We start from the raw sequence: 16,228 nt of genomic DNA on the forward strand, positions 1-16,228 counted from the left end.
CTAACACTATATTCCAATTTTAATCTCATGGCAGTTTTAGCCCCTGACTATACTCCATTTAAGGACTAAAATTGCCATCTGTCCATGTTGAATTCTTAGCTGCAACAAGAGAATTACACTAGAGCATGGTGCTAGTCACGAAGAAGTGTTACGAGGCGGATTTAGAGCTCAGGAACGGTTTTATTTGGCCATTAAGCTACGGGAAATAGGTTTGAAAAGGGTGAAAATCTTGACCACGTTAAGGTGAAAAGAGTACGCTTTCCACAGCACTTCTTCGTGACTAGCACCATATTGTAGTGTTAATCTGTTGTTACAGTTCATCACTCAGTGTGGAGGAATATAATTTTCGTTACTAACCTGATGGTAGACTTGTATATAAGAGAGGCAGCAGAGCAGCGCCTGAGGCAGCCCTTTGAGTTGGCCTGCATCTTAAATTCACGGCAAGGATTCCTCACACCTGCCGAACGTATCTTACGAGTCGTAGATGCTCACACGTTGAAAAGTTTACGATAAAAGTTAGCGACAAAAAAGTCGCGATGCGAACCCCAAGACTTAGTTAGGTCAGCATGCCTCCGACCCATCCCATGAACGCAGCTAACTACACCGAGGCGACCCTGGACGCCCCCCTCAACGCCATCACCCTCGCCACCAACGCCTCCAGCGCCACCTTCAGGCTTCCCCACAACTCCAACTGGTACTGGAGGGGGAGTGAGAGCTGGCCGAGTAGCGCCAGTGGCCCGGGAAGATGAGGACGTCTGTGATGAGGACGTCTGTGATGAGGACGTCTGTGATGAGGACGTCTGTGATCAGCACGTCTGTGATCAGGGCGTCTGTGATGAGGACGTCTGTGATCAGGGCGTCTGTGATCAGCACGTCTGTGATCAGGACGTCTGTGATCAGGGCTTCTGTGATCAGGACGTCTGTGATCAGCACGTCTGTGATCAGGGCGTCTGTGATCAAGGGGCAAGACGACCCCGGGGAAGAGACGACCCCATTGGCAAGAAGGCCCCGGGGAAGAGACGACCCCATTGGCAAGAAGGCCCCGGGAAAGAGAATACCCCGGGGACAATACAAATCCGAGAAAGACATGATCCTGGGGGCAAAACGACTTCGGGAAAGAGAAGACCCCAGGGGCGATACGACCCCGGGAAAGACAAGACCCCAGGGCCTAGACGACCCTGGGAAAGAGAAGACCCCGGGGGCAAGACGACCCCGGGAAAGAGATCCCGTGGGCAATATGACCCCGGGAAAGAGATCCCGTGGGCAAGACGACCCCGGGAAAGAGATCCCGTGGGCAAGACGACCACGGGAAAGAGAAGACCCCAGGGGCAAAACGACCCCGGGAAAGAGAATGCCCCGGGGGCAATACGACCCCGGGAAAGAGATCCCGTGGGCAAGACGACCCGGGGAAAGACAAGATCCCGGGGGCAAGACGACCCCGAGAAAGACAAGATCCCAGGGGCAAGACGACCCCGGGAAAGAGAAGACTCCGGGGGCAAGACGGCCCTGGGATAGAAAAGACCCCGGGGGCAAGGCGACCACGGGAAAGAGAAGACCCCGGGGGCAAGACGGCCCCGAGAAAGAGAAGACCCCGGGGGCAAGACTGCCCCGAGAAAGAGAAGACCCCGGGGGCAAGACGACCCCTGGAAAGAGAAGACCCCGGGGGCAAGACGACCCCGGGAAAGAGAAGACCCCGGGGGCAAGAGGGCCCTGGGAAAGAGAAGACGCCGGTGGCAAGACGACCCCAGGGGGCAAGACGACCCCGGGAAAGAGGACCCCCTGAGCAAGACGACCTTGGGAAAGAGAAGACCCCTAGGGCAAGACGACCCCAGGGAAAGGAAAGACCCCGGGGGCAAGACGACCCCGGGAAAGACAAGATCCCGGGGGCTATATGACCCCGGGAAGGGCAGAATTCCGGGGGCAATACCTCCCTGGGAACAAGATGACCCCGGGAACAAGATGACCTCGGGAAAGAGAAGACCCCGGGCAAGACGACCCCGGGAACGACAAGATCCCGAGGGAAAACGACCCCGGGAAAGGTAAGATCCTGGGAGCAAGACGACCATGGGAAATAGAGGACCCGGGGGCAAGACGACCCCGGGCAAGAGAAGACCCGGGGGCAATACGACCCCTGGGAAGAGATGATCCCGGGGGCACGACGACACCAGTGAAGAGAAGACCCCGAGGGCAAGACGACCCTGGAAAAGAGAAGACCTCGGGGGCAAGACGACCCTAGGAATCCCGGGGGCAATACGACCCTGGGAAAGATGAGATCCCGGGGGAAGACGACCCTGGGAAAGGGAAGATCCCGGGGGCAATACGACCCTTGGAAAGAGAAGACCCCGGGGGCAAGACGACCCCGGGAGGACAAGATCTCGGCATCAATACTAACCCGGGAAAGAGAAGATCCCTGGGGCAAGACGACCCCGGGGAAGAGAAGATTCCGCGGTCAAGACGTCCACTGGGAAGTGAAGGCCCCGGGGGTAATACGACCTCGGGAATGGGAAGATCCCGGGGGTAATACGACCCAGGGAAAGAAGACCCAAGGGACAAGTCGACCCCGGGAAAGAGAAGACCCCGGGGGCAAGACTACCCAGGGAAAGACAAGATCCCGGGGTCAGGACGACCCCGGGGAAGAGAAGACCCCGAGTGTAAGACGACCCCGGGGAAGAGAAGACCCCAGAGGCATGAGACCCTGGAGGCAAGACGACCCAGGGAAAGACAAGATCCCGGGGTCAGGACGACCCCGGGGAAGAGAAGACCCCGATGGTAAGACGACCCCGGTGAAGAGAGGACCCCGAGGGTAAGACGACCCCGGTGAAGAGAAGACCCCGAGGGTAAGACGACCCCGGGGAAGAGAAGACCCCAGAGGCATGAGATCCTGGGGGCAGGACGACCCCGAGAAATGGAAGACCCCGGGGCAGGACGACCCGATGATGATGTATGGAGTTTGACGTCTGACCAGTATATTTACCAACGCCACATAGAGAATTATATTATGGGACACTTAATTTAATCTTATCTTCCCTTTTAGACACGTAATAAAAGTGAAAAAAACAGTATATATGGTATCATACGACAGTAGCCAACAGTCCAAGCTGCCGCGATAAACAATTAACATTAATATTTTGTGTCGGTGGGAAACGACTGTTATTTGTGTGTGTGTGTGTGTGTGTGTAAAATAATGAAGTTGCCCATCATTTCTTTTCGTTATCGTTTCTTTTTTATTTTCATCTCATCTTTCTACAGTACTCTCTCCTCTCATAATCGTAACTTTCTTCTCGCCTTTTTGCTGTTTATATCTCCCTCTCTCCTCTTTCCCTTCCTTCCCCCTCTCGTTTTTCAAGTCCCTCGGCGCAGAAGGAATTATGATGAAAAACAGACATATAAAAATGAAGCAAATGTTTGTTCCTGTTTCGGTGCAGCCGTTGGAGGCTAACTTTTTGTAGCTTGTTTTTATCAACTTTTTTTTTTTCAGTCTCCCCTTGCTAAATCTCTCTCTCTCTCTCTCTCTCTCTCTCTCTCTTGTATCCTGCCCCTACCTCCCTCCCAGTATTTTTCCCTACCTCCCTGCTTCCTGTCCTTCTCTCCCTCCTGTCTAGGGAAACTGAAATCTGAAAATAAACTTGTGCCGTGATTATATGGACGAAGAGAGGGAGGGAGGGAGGGAGGGAGGGTGAGATAAATAAGTGGAGGAAAAGAAGGCAGAAGAGAGAGAGGATGGCTGAGAGGAAAGAAGGGGGGGGGGTGCAGGGGAAGGAGGAAGCAGTGGAGGAGGGAAAAAGAAAAACGGAATGGAAGGGAGAGAAAGGGAAAGGGAGGAAGGAGAGGAGGAGAAAGAGAGAAACAGAAGTATAAAGAAGAGGGAAATTAAAAGTGAAGATTAAAAGAAAATGAAAGAAAAAGAAGGGAGCGAAGCAGACAGACAGGGTAGTGAGGGAAATAAAAACAAATGAAGGAGAAGAGAAAGATATTAGAGAAAAAAACAGGAAGAACGAGGAATGGGGCAGAAAGGAGAGAGGGAAGGAGGAAAAAGAAAAGGAAGTTAGAGAGGGGAAAGGGTGAGGAAGGGAAGAGTGAGAACTAAGAGAGGAAAAGAGAGCGATTTGTCGTTTTTCAGATATTTTCAGCTTTTTCTCCCTTTCCACTCACTCTTTCTTTTCCCTTCCATATTCTTTTCTTCTCGTCTACCCTTCATCTTTTCCCCCTTGTTCCCTTCACTTCTCTTCCCTTCCCTTCCTTTTTATTTATTTTCGTTTCGTTTTCCCTCCTTGTAATTCCAGCCTCCGTCCTGTCTTTTTTTTTTTCTCTCTCTCTCCACCTTCACTTCTCCCTCTGTTCTTCTTTTCTCTCGTCTTTCTCGTCCGTTTTGTTTATTTCTGGTCTTTCCCGATACACTTTTCCTTTGGTTTTCCATTTTCTTAGATTCTTTTCCTTTGCCTCCATTGTCTTTTCGTGTGTCTCTTTTTCCACCCTTTTTCCTTCATGTTTGTCATCATCCCTTATTTTCCTTCTCCTCTCTCCTTTTGTCACTTTCGGGTCTGTCATATTTTCCTTTGTTTTTCTCTTTCCTGCGCCAGTCCAATCTGACTTGAGGTTTGTTATGATGTATCGTGGGAGACACAACCCTAAAACATCAACCATCGTTCTCCCCCCCCCCCTCTCTCTCTCTCTCTCTCTCTCTCTCTCTCTCTATCTATCTATCTATCTCTCTCTGTCAAGTTTACTGTCAAGTTTCATACGATCAGATAAACTACCCTCCCTTTCTCCAGCACCTCTCTTCCTTTTTCCCATCTCTCCCTTCCCATCCCTTGTCATCTCATTCCTCCTCGTCTATTTACCCCCTCCTCATCACATTCTTTCCCCCTGGCCTCTCATCTCGTTCAGTTTTTCCTCCCTCCGATATTCCACTCTCTTCCCTGTTTTCGCTCTTTCCCTTACTGATTCCCATTGCCCCTCTCCCCCCTCTTTATACCTCTTTGCCTCCTCCCTTCTCCTATCCCCCCCTCACCTTTTTCCATATCTCGTTTTTATTTCTCCACCTTGCCTCCCTCCAGTCTCTTTCATCCTCCCTCTCTTCCCTTCTGTCCCCTTCCCATCCCCAGTCCCTCTCTCTTCCTTCGCATGTCCCTATCTTCCTATCTAACCATCGGTCTTTCCATTTCTCCCACCCTCCCCACCCTCTCTGCCCCTCCTCAATCCCTCTCCCCTTCCCCACTCCCTCTCCCCTCCCACTCCCTCTCCCCTCCTACTCCCTCTCCCCTCCCTCTCCCTCCCCCTTCTCCACTCCCCACACTCCCAACACCACAAACTGAAATGATGGCTGGCTTCATCCCATTAGGAGAGTGAAAAAATATGAATGGGGAAGAAAGCAAATGCATTTATGGGTTTATGGGGTTGGAACGAAATTGGAATGTGAATGGATGTGTGTGTGTGTGTGTGTGGTGTGTGTGTGTGTGTGTGTGTGTGTGTGTGTGTGTGGTGTGTGTGTGTGTGTGTGTGTGTGTGTGTGTGTGTGTGTGTTTCTCCACCAGGGTTATGTATTTGGTTTGCTTTTGTTTACCTCACTCAGCCTCTTTCTGTCTGTCTGCAAACGCGTTATGAAAAGAAATAATAATAATGGAAGAGTACAAGATTTAGAATAATGATTGAAGACGATCAGATAAAAAAGTTATTAAATTCAAGGCGAAAAAGGTTTAAATTTATAGCATGAAATGGTGTGGATGGTGTGCGTACTCTGAGAGCCCTTCTTCCTTTCAGGGAGGGAGAGGGGTGTTATGTGCCTTTTGTCTTGCCTTCCCTTCCCTTCCCTTCCCTTCCCTTCCCTTCCCAAACTGTTCTCATGATTCTACATCATCCCCAGTTTCCACTCGCCTGTATTCAAATGACCCCTCCAACTTGTGCCAAGAAAGAGACTACATCACACACACACACACACACACACACACACACACACACACACACACACACACACACACACACACACACACACACACACGTGGACGGTATATTTGCTTGTGTATGTTTGTTTGAAATTATGTATATATGTATGGAAGTGTATGTTTGTGGATGATGATTTATGCGATGCTTTTATGCTATTATGCTTTTAATTTCCATTTTCATGCGTGTGATTGTGTGTACATACGGTAAAAAAAAGTATCGCGCGGGAGGGATACGATGATTTCTGAAATGATCAGTATAGCTTGTGTAGTACTGAGAAAATTAATTGATTATCATCTGAATATGCATTCAGTAATGAAAGAAAAGCATTCGGGAGCCGAATGCTAATCGCCCGCCAGAATATGCTGTCGACCAAGTCCAAGATTTAGGCAATAGCTTGATCCCCTGAAGGTTTCATGTTGATACCTCAAGCCGTTCATGAGATATAATGGTGCTGAAGGCGGACGATAAAAACTAGTTGACCTTTGGCAGCCATTTTGGTGACCTTGATCCCGAGTGCCTATTTTCGAACTTGTCCAAGATTTTGGCCTTATCTTGATACCCTGAAGGTTTCATGTTCATAGCTTAGTCCATTCATGAGATATAATGGGCACACACACACACACACACACACACACACACACACACACACACACACACACACACACACACAAGCAGGGAAAAACATTATCGCTCCGCCTTCTAAAGGCGGGCGATAACAATATCAACCATAAATTGTCATATGAAACCTATCCACGACATAATTATGTACATGTGTTTGACAACAAGAGGTAAAAATCATCCAGCATTCCTAGAGTGAATCGTCCGTGGCGTCAAATCGTTTCGGGCCAAGTGTGCACCGATACTTTTTTTATCGGGTGTACATGTGTGCGTAACTTTGTTCTAAAATTCTGCTTCTTTAAAAGAAGGAGTTGATTCAGATCTTAAAGGTATATTTTTTCTTTGCCTGTGTACTATACTTATACTTCTCTTTTCTTTCCAGCCCTATATGTCCTAATGCTAATAATTTGCTCTCCCTTGCTCTACTTTCTGTCAGGTTCGATTCTTTCTCTGATAATAGTGAGTGTAAGTAGACCTAAGAGGATAAGACGAGTATCCAAGGAAACTTCTGTTCCTTTCTTACATCATTACCTTTAAGGATAGAGTGGCTGAATGAAGTACCCTAATGTGTGAAGGATGTCTCTCTCTCTCTCTCTCTCTCTCTCTCTCTCTCTCTCTCTCAGGCCTAGAGTTGTGTGTGTAATGCGTGTGTTTATGAGTTCCAGACTAATGCACTCTGAGGGTTGTGTGGGAGTGCCAGGATTGTGTGTGTGTGTGTGTGTGTGTGTGTGTGTGTGTGTGTGTGTGTGTGTGTGTGTGTGTGTGTTCACAAGGTAATGCAGGGTGGAGTCCTTGGTTGGCAGTTCTCCACGCACTTTATGACCGAACCCTTCCACTAGGGGGGGATGAGAGAGAGAGAGAGAGAGAGAGAGAGAGAGAGAGAGAGAGAGAGGAGGAAATTAAAAAAATGTAAGTAAATAAAACTGAGGTGCTTGGAGGGCAATTCCTCACGTCTGCGAACCCGTATCTGTCTGTCTGTCTGTCTGTTCGTCTCGACAGAGGTCAGATGTCTTGACTTAGGGTTCCCACCGACCCCATCCTGCCTTATCCTTCCTCACCCTGGCTTATCGCTACCTCACCATGACTTATCCGTACCTCACCCTGCCTCATCCCTATCCCATCCTGCCTCACCTTGGCTTATCCCTACCTTACCCTGCCTCATCCCAGTGTCATCCTGCCTTACCCTGGCTTATCCCTACCTCACCCTGCCCCAATCCTAAACCATCCTGACTCACCCTGGCTTATCCCTATCCCATCCTGCCTCACCCCTATCCCATCCTACTTCATCCCTATCCCATCCTGCCTCACCTCCTATCCTGGCTCACCCCTATCCCATCCTGACTCACCCCTATCCCATCCTGCCTCACCCCTATCCCATCCTGACTCACCCTACCTCACCCGTGTCTCACCGTGCCTAAACCTCGACTATCGCTCATTAGTTGTGTCCGTTGATTTCATTTTTTTGTCATTCCAATTTAATCCATATACCGGTATACCTTTCCGCTCCTCTTTTCTCCATTCTTCATTTCTTTCATCATTCTTCTCCTTCCCTCTTCTTTTCTTTTCCCATTTCCTCTTTCCATCTTACTGTCCATCACCATTTTGTCTTCGGTTTTCCTCTCCTCCTCCCATTTTCTCTCTCCCTCTCTCCCACCATTCCTTCTGAATCATTTCCCCCGAAACACTAAGAAACCTTATTGACTCTCCATGAGCCTCTCCTCTCCCCATTACCACTTTCCTCTCCATTTTTCGGTTCTTCAATTCTCTTACCTATTTTTCCCTTCCCTTCCTCTTCCTTTCCTTCCTTCCTTTCTTATCTCTTCTCCTCGCTACTTATTATTGTTCTCTTCTTTCCTCATCCTTCCACTACTCTTTTTTCTCTCTTTTCCTCGCCTTTTCTCTCTTCCCTCCCCACCATTTCTTCTGCATCATGTCCCTTGAAGGACTTAATAAATTTTATCGACTGTTGATTTTTCTGTATCATACATTTTTCCCTTCATTTTCTCCATGTCTGTTTCTTGGACACACACACACACACACACACACACACACACACACACACAGTCTGTCTGTCTATCTGTTTGTTTGTCTTTGTCTGTCTCAGTCTGTCTGTCACACACACACACACACACACACACACACACACACACACACACACACACACACACACACACACACACACACACACACACACACACACACACACTTTGTCTGTCTGTCTATCTGTCTGTCTGTCACACACACACACACACACACACACACACACACACACACACACACACACACTCTCTCTCTCTCTCTCTCTCTCTCTCTCTCTCTCTCAGTATTGTGTTGTCCAAGGAATCCCATATAAAAGTGAAGGGGGAAGGAGACGGGAAGGATGGTGTCCCAAGAGGTGCTGAAGAAAAGTGAAGAAAAAAAATCTATAAAAACAAAGAGAATTTAGAAATGGAAATAATAATAAAAAAGGAACTGAAAGATAGGACTGGTAATAGAGAATGAAAAATGAAGCAAAGATTGTACAAAAATAGAATCATCGAGAAATCGTAAGAAGGGAAGCCAGTGTAAAAGAGGGAAGAAAGAAGAAGAAATGGTGGCTCAGGTTCTGATGAAGAGAGAATTATACAAAATCGATAAAAGGGGATAGCGAAAAATCGATAAATAGGAAACTAAAGAGAATAAAACAAAGTGGACGTCTGAAAAAAAATGGGAAGAAATTGATGATGATGAGGAGGGACCTGAAAAAGAAAATGAAAAGATAAGAAAGGCAGAACGAAACAAATTCGGAAAAAACTAAGAATTGAAAAAGCATTAACAGGAATGGATTATACATAAGTGAATCAGTGAAAGGGAGTAAAAAAAAGAATAAATCATGAGGATCGGATAATGAAAATCAAAGAAACGAATACAAAAGAAGGAAGAAAGAAGCGAGAGATTACGAAACAAACTGAAGTGCTTAGGGTCTGGATCTGGGGTGAGATGGTGTGACAGGATGAAAAATGCCAGCGCCAGAAGGTAGAAGTAGACGTAGTATGATGTAAAGGGCAGAGCAGGTGTGTTGAAGTGATCTGGCCATATGGAGGGAATGGTGATGTCAGATTGATAAAGATGTACAGATTACAAGTAGAGGCAGAGGAAGGGTCAGACCAAGGAGAAGGTGGAAGGATGGGAGAGATTTTGTATCATAGGGGTGTGACCATCCAGGAAACTAAGAGGCGTGGATTGAACTTAGGAAATTGGAGTAAAGTGTTAGTGTAATGGAAGTATAAAGGAAACCAGTACGACTTATGTCCCATGAAGACTGTTTGTTGTGGGGTAGAATATAGCTAAGGCGTCTGTTCTGTGAGTCAAAGATAAGGACAGCAAAGCAGGATGGCTCCCCTCCACCCACCATTCTCTCCAGCCGAAGTCAGTAGGAAAAAGTGTGAAGGAATAAGCAAAAAAGACAGGAGTGCCAAATGAAACAATAAGCAGATCAAAAGAAGACATTGCATAAAGAATAAAAAGCTTGAGGCTAAGACAGTAAATAAATAGGATAAAGCAAGAGAACAAGCAAGAGGAAGGTGCAATGAGGAGAGGGAGGGGGAGGGGGTTGGGGTGGCATCTGGTGGACACAACAGATGGGGAGTATTGGCCAGATATTGAGAGAGAGAGAGAAACAGGCAGGCAGACAGAGAGCGGGTGGGGGGTGGGGGGAACTGTAGTGGTTCGGACAATGTTTCAATGGCAGGCTGTTATTGGCATCGTATGGCACTCGGTTATGGCATTTCTTATATGGCAGTTTGTTCCCTTCAGCCTGTTAACTTGCTTTGTTTTACATACATGCCGTCCACTGGCAGTTTTATTTTTCCCTTCAGTCCAGCGACATTTTCATATTTCCCCCAAAGGATTTTCTTTCTTTTTTCTTCACCGATTGTTCTGGGTGTTTGTGTTGTCATTCTTCTTACTAAAAGGATCAGAAGATCTTAGTGATGCGCTCACGTATCACGACCGTAGGGTTGGCAATTCTCTCTCTCTCCAGACTCCAAAACTCATTTCCTTATCTTCCTCTTTCTCTCGTATTTTGCTCCTGTTTATTCCTCAGTCTGACGTTCAGTCGTTTCAAAGCTAAATTCACCTGTAAATTTCCTGTGTCTGTTTTCCATTTCTTGCTTAGCTTCTCTCAGTTCATTGTGTGTGTGTGTGTGTGTGTGTGTGTGTGTGTGTGTGTGTGTGTGTGTGTGTGTGCGCGCGCGCATTATTATTTTTATTTTTTATTTTTTTTGGTATACTGTATGTTTACTACCAGACTTTTTATTCAGTACCTTGTATTGGAAGGCTGATGAAGGCTAGCCTGTATCTAACTAACTGAGTTGAATTAAGTCGTCTGGAGATTATGAAAAGGCAGTGAAAGACGGAGTAATCTTCTAAAATCATCTAAACTTTAGATGAGGGATTCTAAAGGGAGTGTTAGTGGGAGTGGTGAATGGGGCTGTAGGGGAAACTTGTAAAAATCGTGCCTTTCCATTTTTTATTTTAATCTTTTTCCTCCTGTGAGTGACATTGTTTCTGTCGAGATGCAGCTGTCTGCATTCTCATTCCTCTTTCGTTCACTTTTTTTTTTTTTTTTTATCCTTTGCTATCTGTTCTCTTAATAGTATTATTTTCTTTCTATCCCCCTTTTTTTCCTTCTCACATTTTCCACTGACACGTTTCTCTCTTCCCCTTTCTCTTCCCTCCCTCCCTCATAGTCTCTCTTTCCTCGTTACTCCTTCTTCCCTTCCTCATTCTTACTCCTCTGCTCCTTGCCTCTCTCTCTCTCTCTCTCTCTCTCTCTCTCTGCCGGTTATGGTATGGGCTGGGCTACATGCCATTGCTTTGTTATTAATGAAGGAAGTTATACTCAAAATTTCTTGTAGTCATTAATTACCACCAAAAACACAATTTATCTTCATACTTTTTATCAGTTGTGCCAAGACGGTCGTGTTCAAGGCCACCGTGCTCTCACAGACTGAGAGTTGGCGATGCAGTGGCATTGGTATTAGTGTGGGGTGTGGTTTGTGCTCTGGTGTTTTGTGTGGTGTGGTGTGGTTTGGTTTGATGGTATTAAAGTCCAAGGTGCTGTCGTTAACGGTGTGTTTAGCGACGCACTGGCTGTGTTAGTGTGGTGTGGTGTGATGGTGTGTAGTCTGGTGTTGGTAGTGCTGATATGTCTATGGTTAATGTGTTAATGATGACAGTTGTACAGGATGATGGTTTGGTGTGCATTGTGTTTAGGGTTAGGAGTTATGAGATTGTTATGGTGTCGTGGTGTATTCTGTTGTTTTTTTTTTGTGTAGTGTTGTGTGTGTAGTATGGTGTGGTGGTGTGCCCGTGTTTGGGGCTAGGAGGCTTTCTCAGGGACCTTTGGGTGGGAGACGCATTTAGGTTGATAGTGTGGTATGGTGGTGTAGTGTAGCTGGGTAGTGGTTGGGGTGGTGTAGTATGGTGTGATATGGTATGGTGGTGTAGTGTATTTGTGATGTGGTTGGGGTTGTGTAGTGTGGTTATGGTGATTATGATGATCACTTTAATTCTGATCACATTTTTTTCCTTAATCATGCCATCACCAGTACTCTTTGCCATACTTTCGGGAGGATGATAGTGATGGAGCCAGTGAGGGTTGTATGTAACCCATCCAGTGCAGTCGTAAGCTGAATGAAATCGTCTGGAGGTGGCAAAAATAAACCAAGTACGTCGTGGTGTTTGGGGTGTCAGTATACTTTTAGCACCCCCCCCCCCTCCTCTTTCTCCCTTTCAGCCAACTATAGGTTGAAGGGGAAGTTTTGCAGGGTTGGATAGCGACATTTCGTCGGTAAGAGGTAAACTATATTTAATAAAAAAATGAGTGTTGTAATGATGGTGGCGGTTAGGAACTGTGGGAGTGATAACGGTGTGTGTGTGTGTGTGTGTGTTTCATGTATCCTACTTTTATCATTCCCGTTTGCTAAGTCCAATAGTCCACCAGCAGAGTGGTGATCCTGTGTAGGCCTCACACGTCACTTGCACCTGACCACTAATACCCGCCATCTGTGTTGGGAAAATTATAGTCTATTTGTTTTCACCTGATGGAAATGGGTCAGTGCCCCAACTTGCACAGTATTTTCACCTAACAAAGCTAGGCCAGTGTCTCATTTCAAGAGTAGGTTGTGGGTACCTGAAAATAGTTGAGCTTCATAAGGTAGGAATGAGTCTGTTAATATAGTTGGTTTGTTTTCATTTGATGGAACTGGGATATTGCAACGACTTTAAGAAATCGTGGTTGCATGAAATTGTTTGAGCTTTTGTTATGAGGTAGGGAGAGGTCTCCTTGGTTACTGTAATTACTGTAATTTGCCAACACTTCACCCTGTGTTGATCTGAAAGGGGTTAAGGATCCAGGTCAACGCTATAATACCCATTATTCCTGCTGTGGGAAGCTGGTATATCACATTTATCTCTGGTGTTGTGGTATTGGTGGTGGTGGTATTATTGGTCGCACTTTACGTAACATAAGAGGCTTCACACTCCATCGTCCTTTGCGTGTTATTTTTGCATATTACACCTTAACATTCTTTTTCGGGGCATTTATTTCGTATTAATACCAGCACAGTTAGCATCAGTAACAAACAAGAAAATACTTATGTGTAATGTGTAGAATAAATCGTTAAGGAGGAGGTGTTAGGAAGAATCCAAAGCCAGTTAGAATACGAGTCCAGCCGTATGACGTGTGGGTGAGGCCATGACAGCAGTGATCTTGGGCAGGGAAGGGGAAAGGAGAGGAAAGGAATGGAAAGGAAGGGAAGAGGAGGGGAGGGAAGGGATGGGGAGGGGAGGTAAAGGAATGGAGAGAGAGAGAGAGAGAGAGAGGTGGGGGAGGGGAGTGGGGGCAGAGCCTGTCAGTGACATATTCCAAGCCCCATCTCAAGTCATCTTTATAACCTCTTGTCCTCCACTAGTACACATTTTACCCTCATTCTCATTCTTTATCACTCATGTTTATTTTTTACTGCTCTCCTTTGTCTTTATCCACCTTTTTTTATTTGGGTTACATTCTCTGTAGTGAGTTATTTTCATTTTTGTTTCCCTTCATTTTAGACTTCTTCCATTTTTTATTCACACTGTTGTTTTCTTTCTTGTATATTTTCCTATTATTTCTTTCACCAATACCTAGCTTCCTATTCTGTTTTTTGTTACATTTTCTTCATTCTTTTTTTGTTGTCCTCTTTATATCGTTTCTCTAATCATTCTTTTGTTTATTCTTTTTTAGTCGTATTTTCTTTTAATGTTAGCTCCAAGGATTTCCTTTCTGTGTGTGTGTGTGTGTGTGTGTGTGTGTGTGTGTGTGTGTGTGTGTGTGTGTGTGTGTGTGTGTCTTTCCTACCTCCTCTTGAAAATCTTTTCGTATTTTGTCAGTTTCTTGCTTCTCTTTCCCATAGGCTGTTGTATAGTGTTTTAGCATTGTTTTTTCTTAATTTTTTTTTCTTTTCGTTTCCTTCTCTTTCGCTTCTTATTTTTCTGTCATTCCTTCTCACTTCTTCATATAGAATCCCTTTTCTCTCTCTCTCTCTCTCTCTCTCTCTCTCTCTCTCTCTCTCTCTCTCTCATTCACCCTTCCTTTTTCTTTTTCGTCAGTATTGTTCGTGTGATCGTTTCTCCACCCTACATTCCCATATTCTTTCTCAACTCTCTCTCTCTCTCTTTCCCATCTGTGTCTCGTTTGTCATGTATTTATGTCTCTTATCGTCCTTTTACATAGCTTCCCCCTCTTTCACATCTTTTCATATTTTTCTCCACACACACACACACACACACACACACACACACACACACACACACACACACACACACACACAAAGGGTTAACTCTATAAAGGAAGGTGGTGGTACTCAGGGTATAATTAAGGCAACGTCTTGGAAGAAGGTAATCCAGATAGCTTCTAAGGCCTTCTAATGCAGACACCTCACTTAGCTGAATAACACTATCATCTTGTGGCAGCCGAAATAATTTACTTAAGTGATGCATCGTGCTGTAAATGACTGAAATACGCAACAGTTTTTCCGCCATGGCTGAGTACACAGAGTTTGCCTTCATAGTGTTCTCCAGCAGTCTTGTCCTCGTTCGGGTTGCATACCGCTCACAGATATAAACAGTTGACTCCTATACTCTGGTGACGTTATTTTCACTTTACTCTTACTGTCCTTAGATGATGATGTCCACCTGAATAAAATCGTTTGGTAACATCACCAATCAGCCACAGATATTCGTCAGCGGATTGAAGGTTTTAATAATATTCCCTGGCACTGTTATTAAATTTTATGAAACTGAGGTGACGCTTTGTATGACTGATATTTTTATTTCACTCTAAAAATATCGCTTTGTCAGTGATCCAACCCCAACATGTACCCATTTGAAAGTGGAATACACGTTCAATAAATATTGTTTTGTAAATAAAATATCAAACAGCCTGTGTGAGCGTGGAAAACCTCTTTTTTAAAAGTACTGCTTGATAATACATAGATAGGATAGACAGGTGGATAGACAGAGGTCCTTAGATATAATGACACGTAGACTACATGACGGAACACTTGCCGATCTCTTTAGTTTAAGTCCCGACCGTCACTGGATGCAGCGTCAGGCAGTAGATAGATAGCTAAATAAACTCAGCCCATTCTATTTCAGCCATTCAAACTGACAGCTGTGGCTCAGTGTTGTGACAGCTGTGGTTTTATCATGAATGCTGCGTCTAGCTTGGCATGTTCATTGTTTTGCATGCCATCTTATTAGTTATTTTTCATATAAACTACTCTTTCATTTAGTCATTCACCGCTTTCCTGCTGGTGGTGTCCATTGCTGAAATAGGTCGATTGACGGAAGTATGAAAAAATTGTTGTGTTCTGGCAGTGTAAAACTTTATAATTTTATAAATTGAATACGAATATTGTATAAATATTTGTTAGTTAAAGTAAACTTGTACTTTTAGGAAATGTATGGTATATAATATTGTAGTGATAAAGTATAATCCAGTATATAAACGATCAGCGTATACTGCATTCAGACGTGAGTTATTTCCTGTAGGTGAATAAAATCGTGTGGAGTTGGTCATAACGTAGAAAGATACAAACGGATGTGGGACATTGTGGATCAGTGGTGTGGGAAGTTAATACAGCATGAGAATATATTTAAACAATGCATACAGTATATCACTAATGGCACGTATCTGACGAACATTGCCACAGGAAGTGATACGCAACCGTCACCTTACCATGTAGGTCCCTGTTTTTTGTCTCTGTGCACCGAACAAGCCATGTCATGTATCTCTCTTGATGGAACAGAATCGTGTGGTGTTAGCCACAAAGTTCCAGGCATATCAGTAGCAAACAAGCAGTCATATACTCGAAATAGATTTTTTTAAAATTACTAGTATCAGGTTGAACAAAATAGTCTGGTTTTAGCCTAAATACCGGCATATTACGTTTTTTTTTTTTTCTAGTATAGTCAGCACAACAAAATGGTGTGGTATTAGCTAAAATGAAGTTTTTATAGAGCAATATGGGTGTAGCAGAGAGGAAAAGTTTGAATGTAATGGAGATGAGGTGTCTGAGGAGTATGTGTGGAGTGACGCGTATGGATCGAGTGCGAAATGATGAAGTGCTAAGGAGAACTGGAG

The 16,228-nt window shown here is 45.1% G+C and overlaps 1 protein-coding gene across 1 annotated transcript in view; it reads right to left on the reverse strand.

Moving 5' to 3' along the window:
* Positions 1–12,513: 12,513 nt before the first annotated feature.
* Positions 12,514–16,228, reverse strand: part of LOC145418629 (uncharacterized) — an 85,755-nt gene continuing 82,040 nt past the window's right edge. The window contains exon 7 of the mRNA XM_080286993.1: positions 12,514–12,609. Within this exon, the coding sequence (XP_080143119.1) occupies positions 12,514–12,609 (96 nt within the window). The remainder of the gene's footprint in view (positions 12,610–16,228) is intronic.

This window comes from Coenobita brevimanus, chromosome 115, assembly GCF_032717465.1.
Source record: "Coenobita brevimanus isolate Jiangsu-jjx chromosome 115, ASM3271746v2, whole genome shotgun sequence".
Classification (NCBI taxonomy): domain Eukaryota; kingdom Metazoa; phylum Arthropoda; class Malacostraca; order Decapoda; family Coenobitidae; genus Coenobita; species Coenobita brevimanus.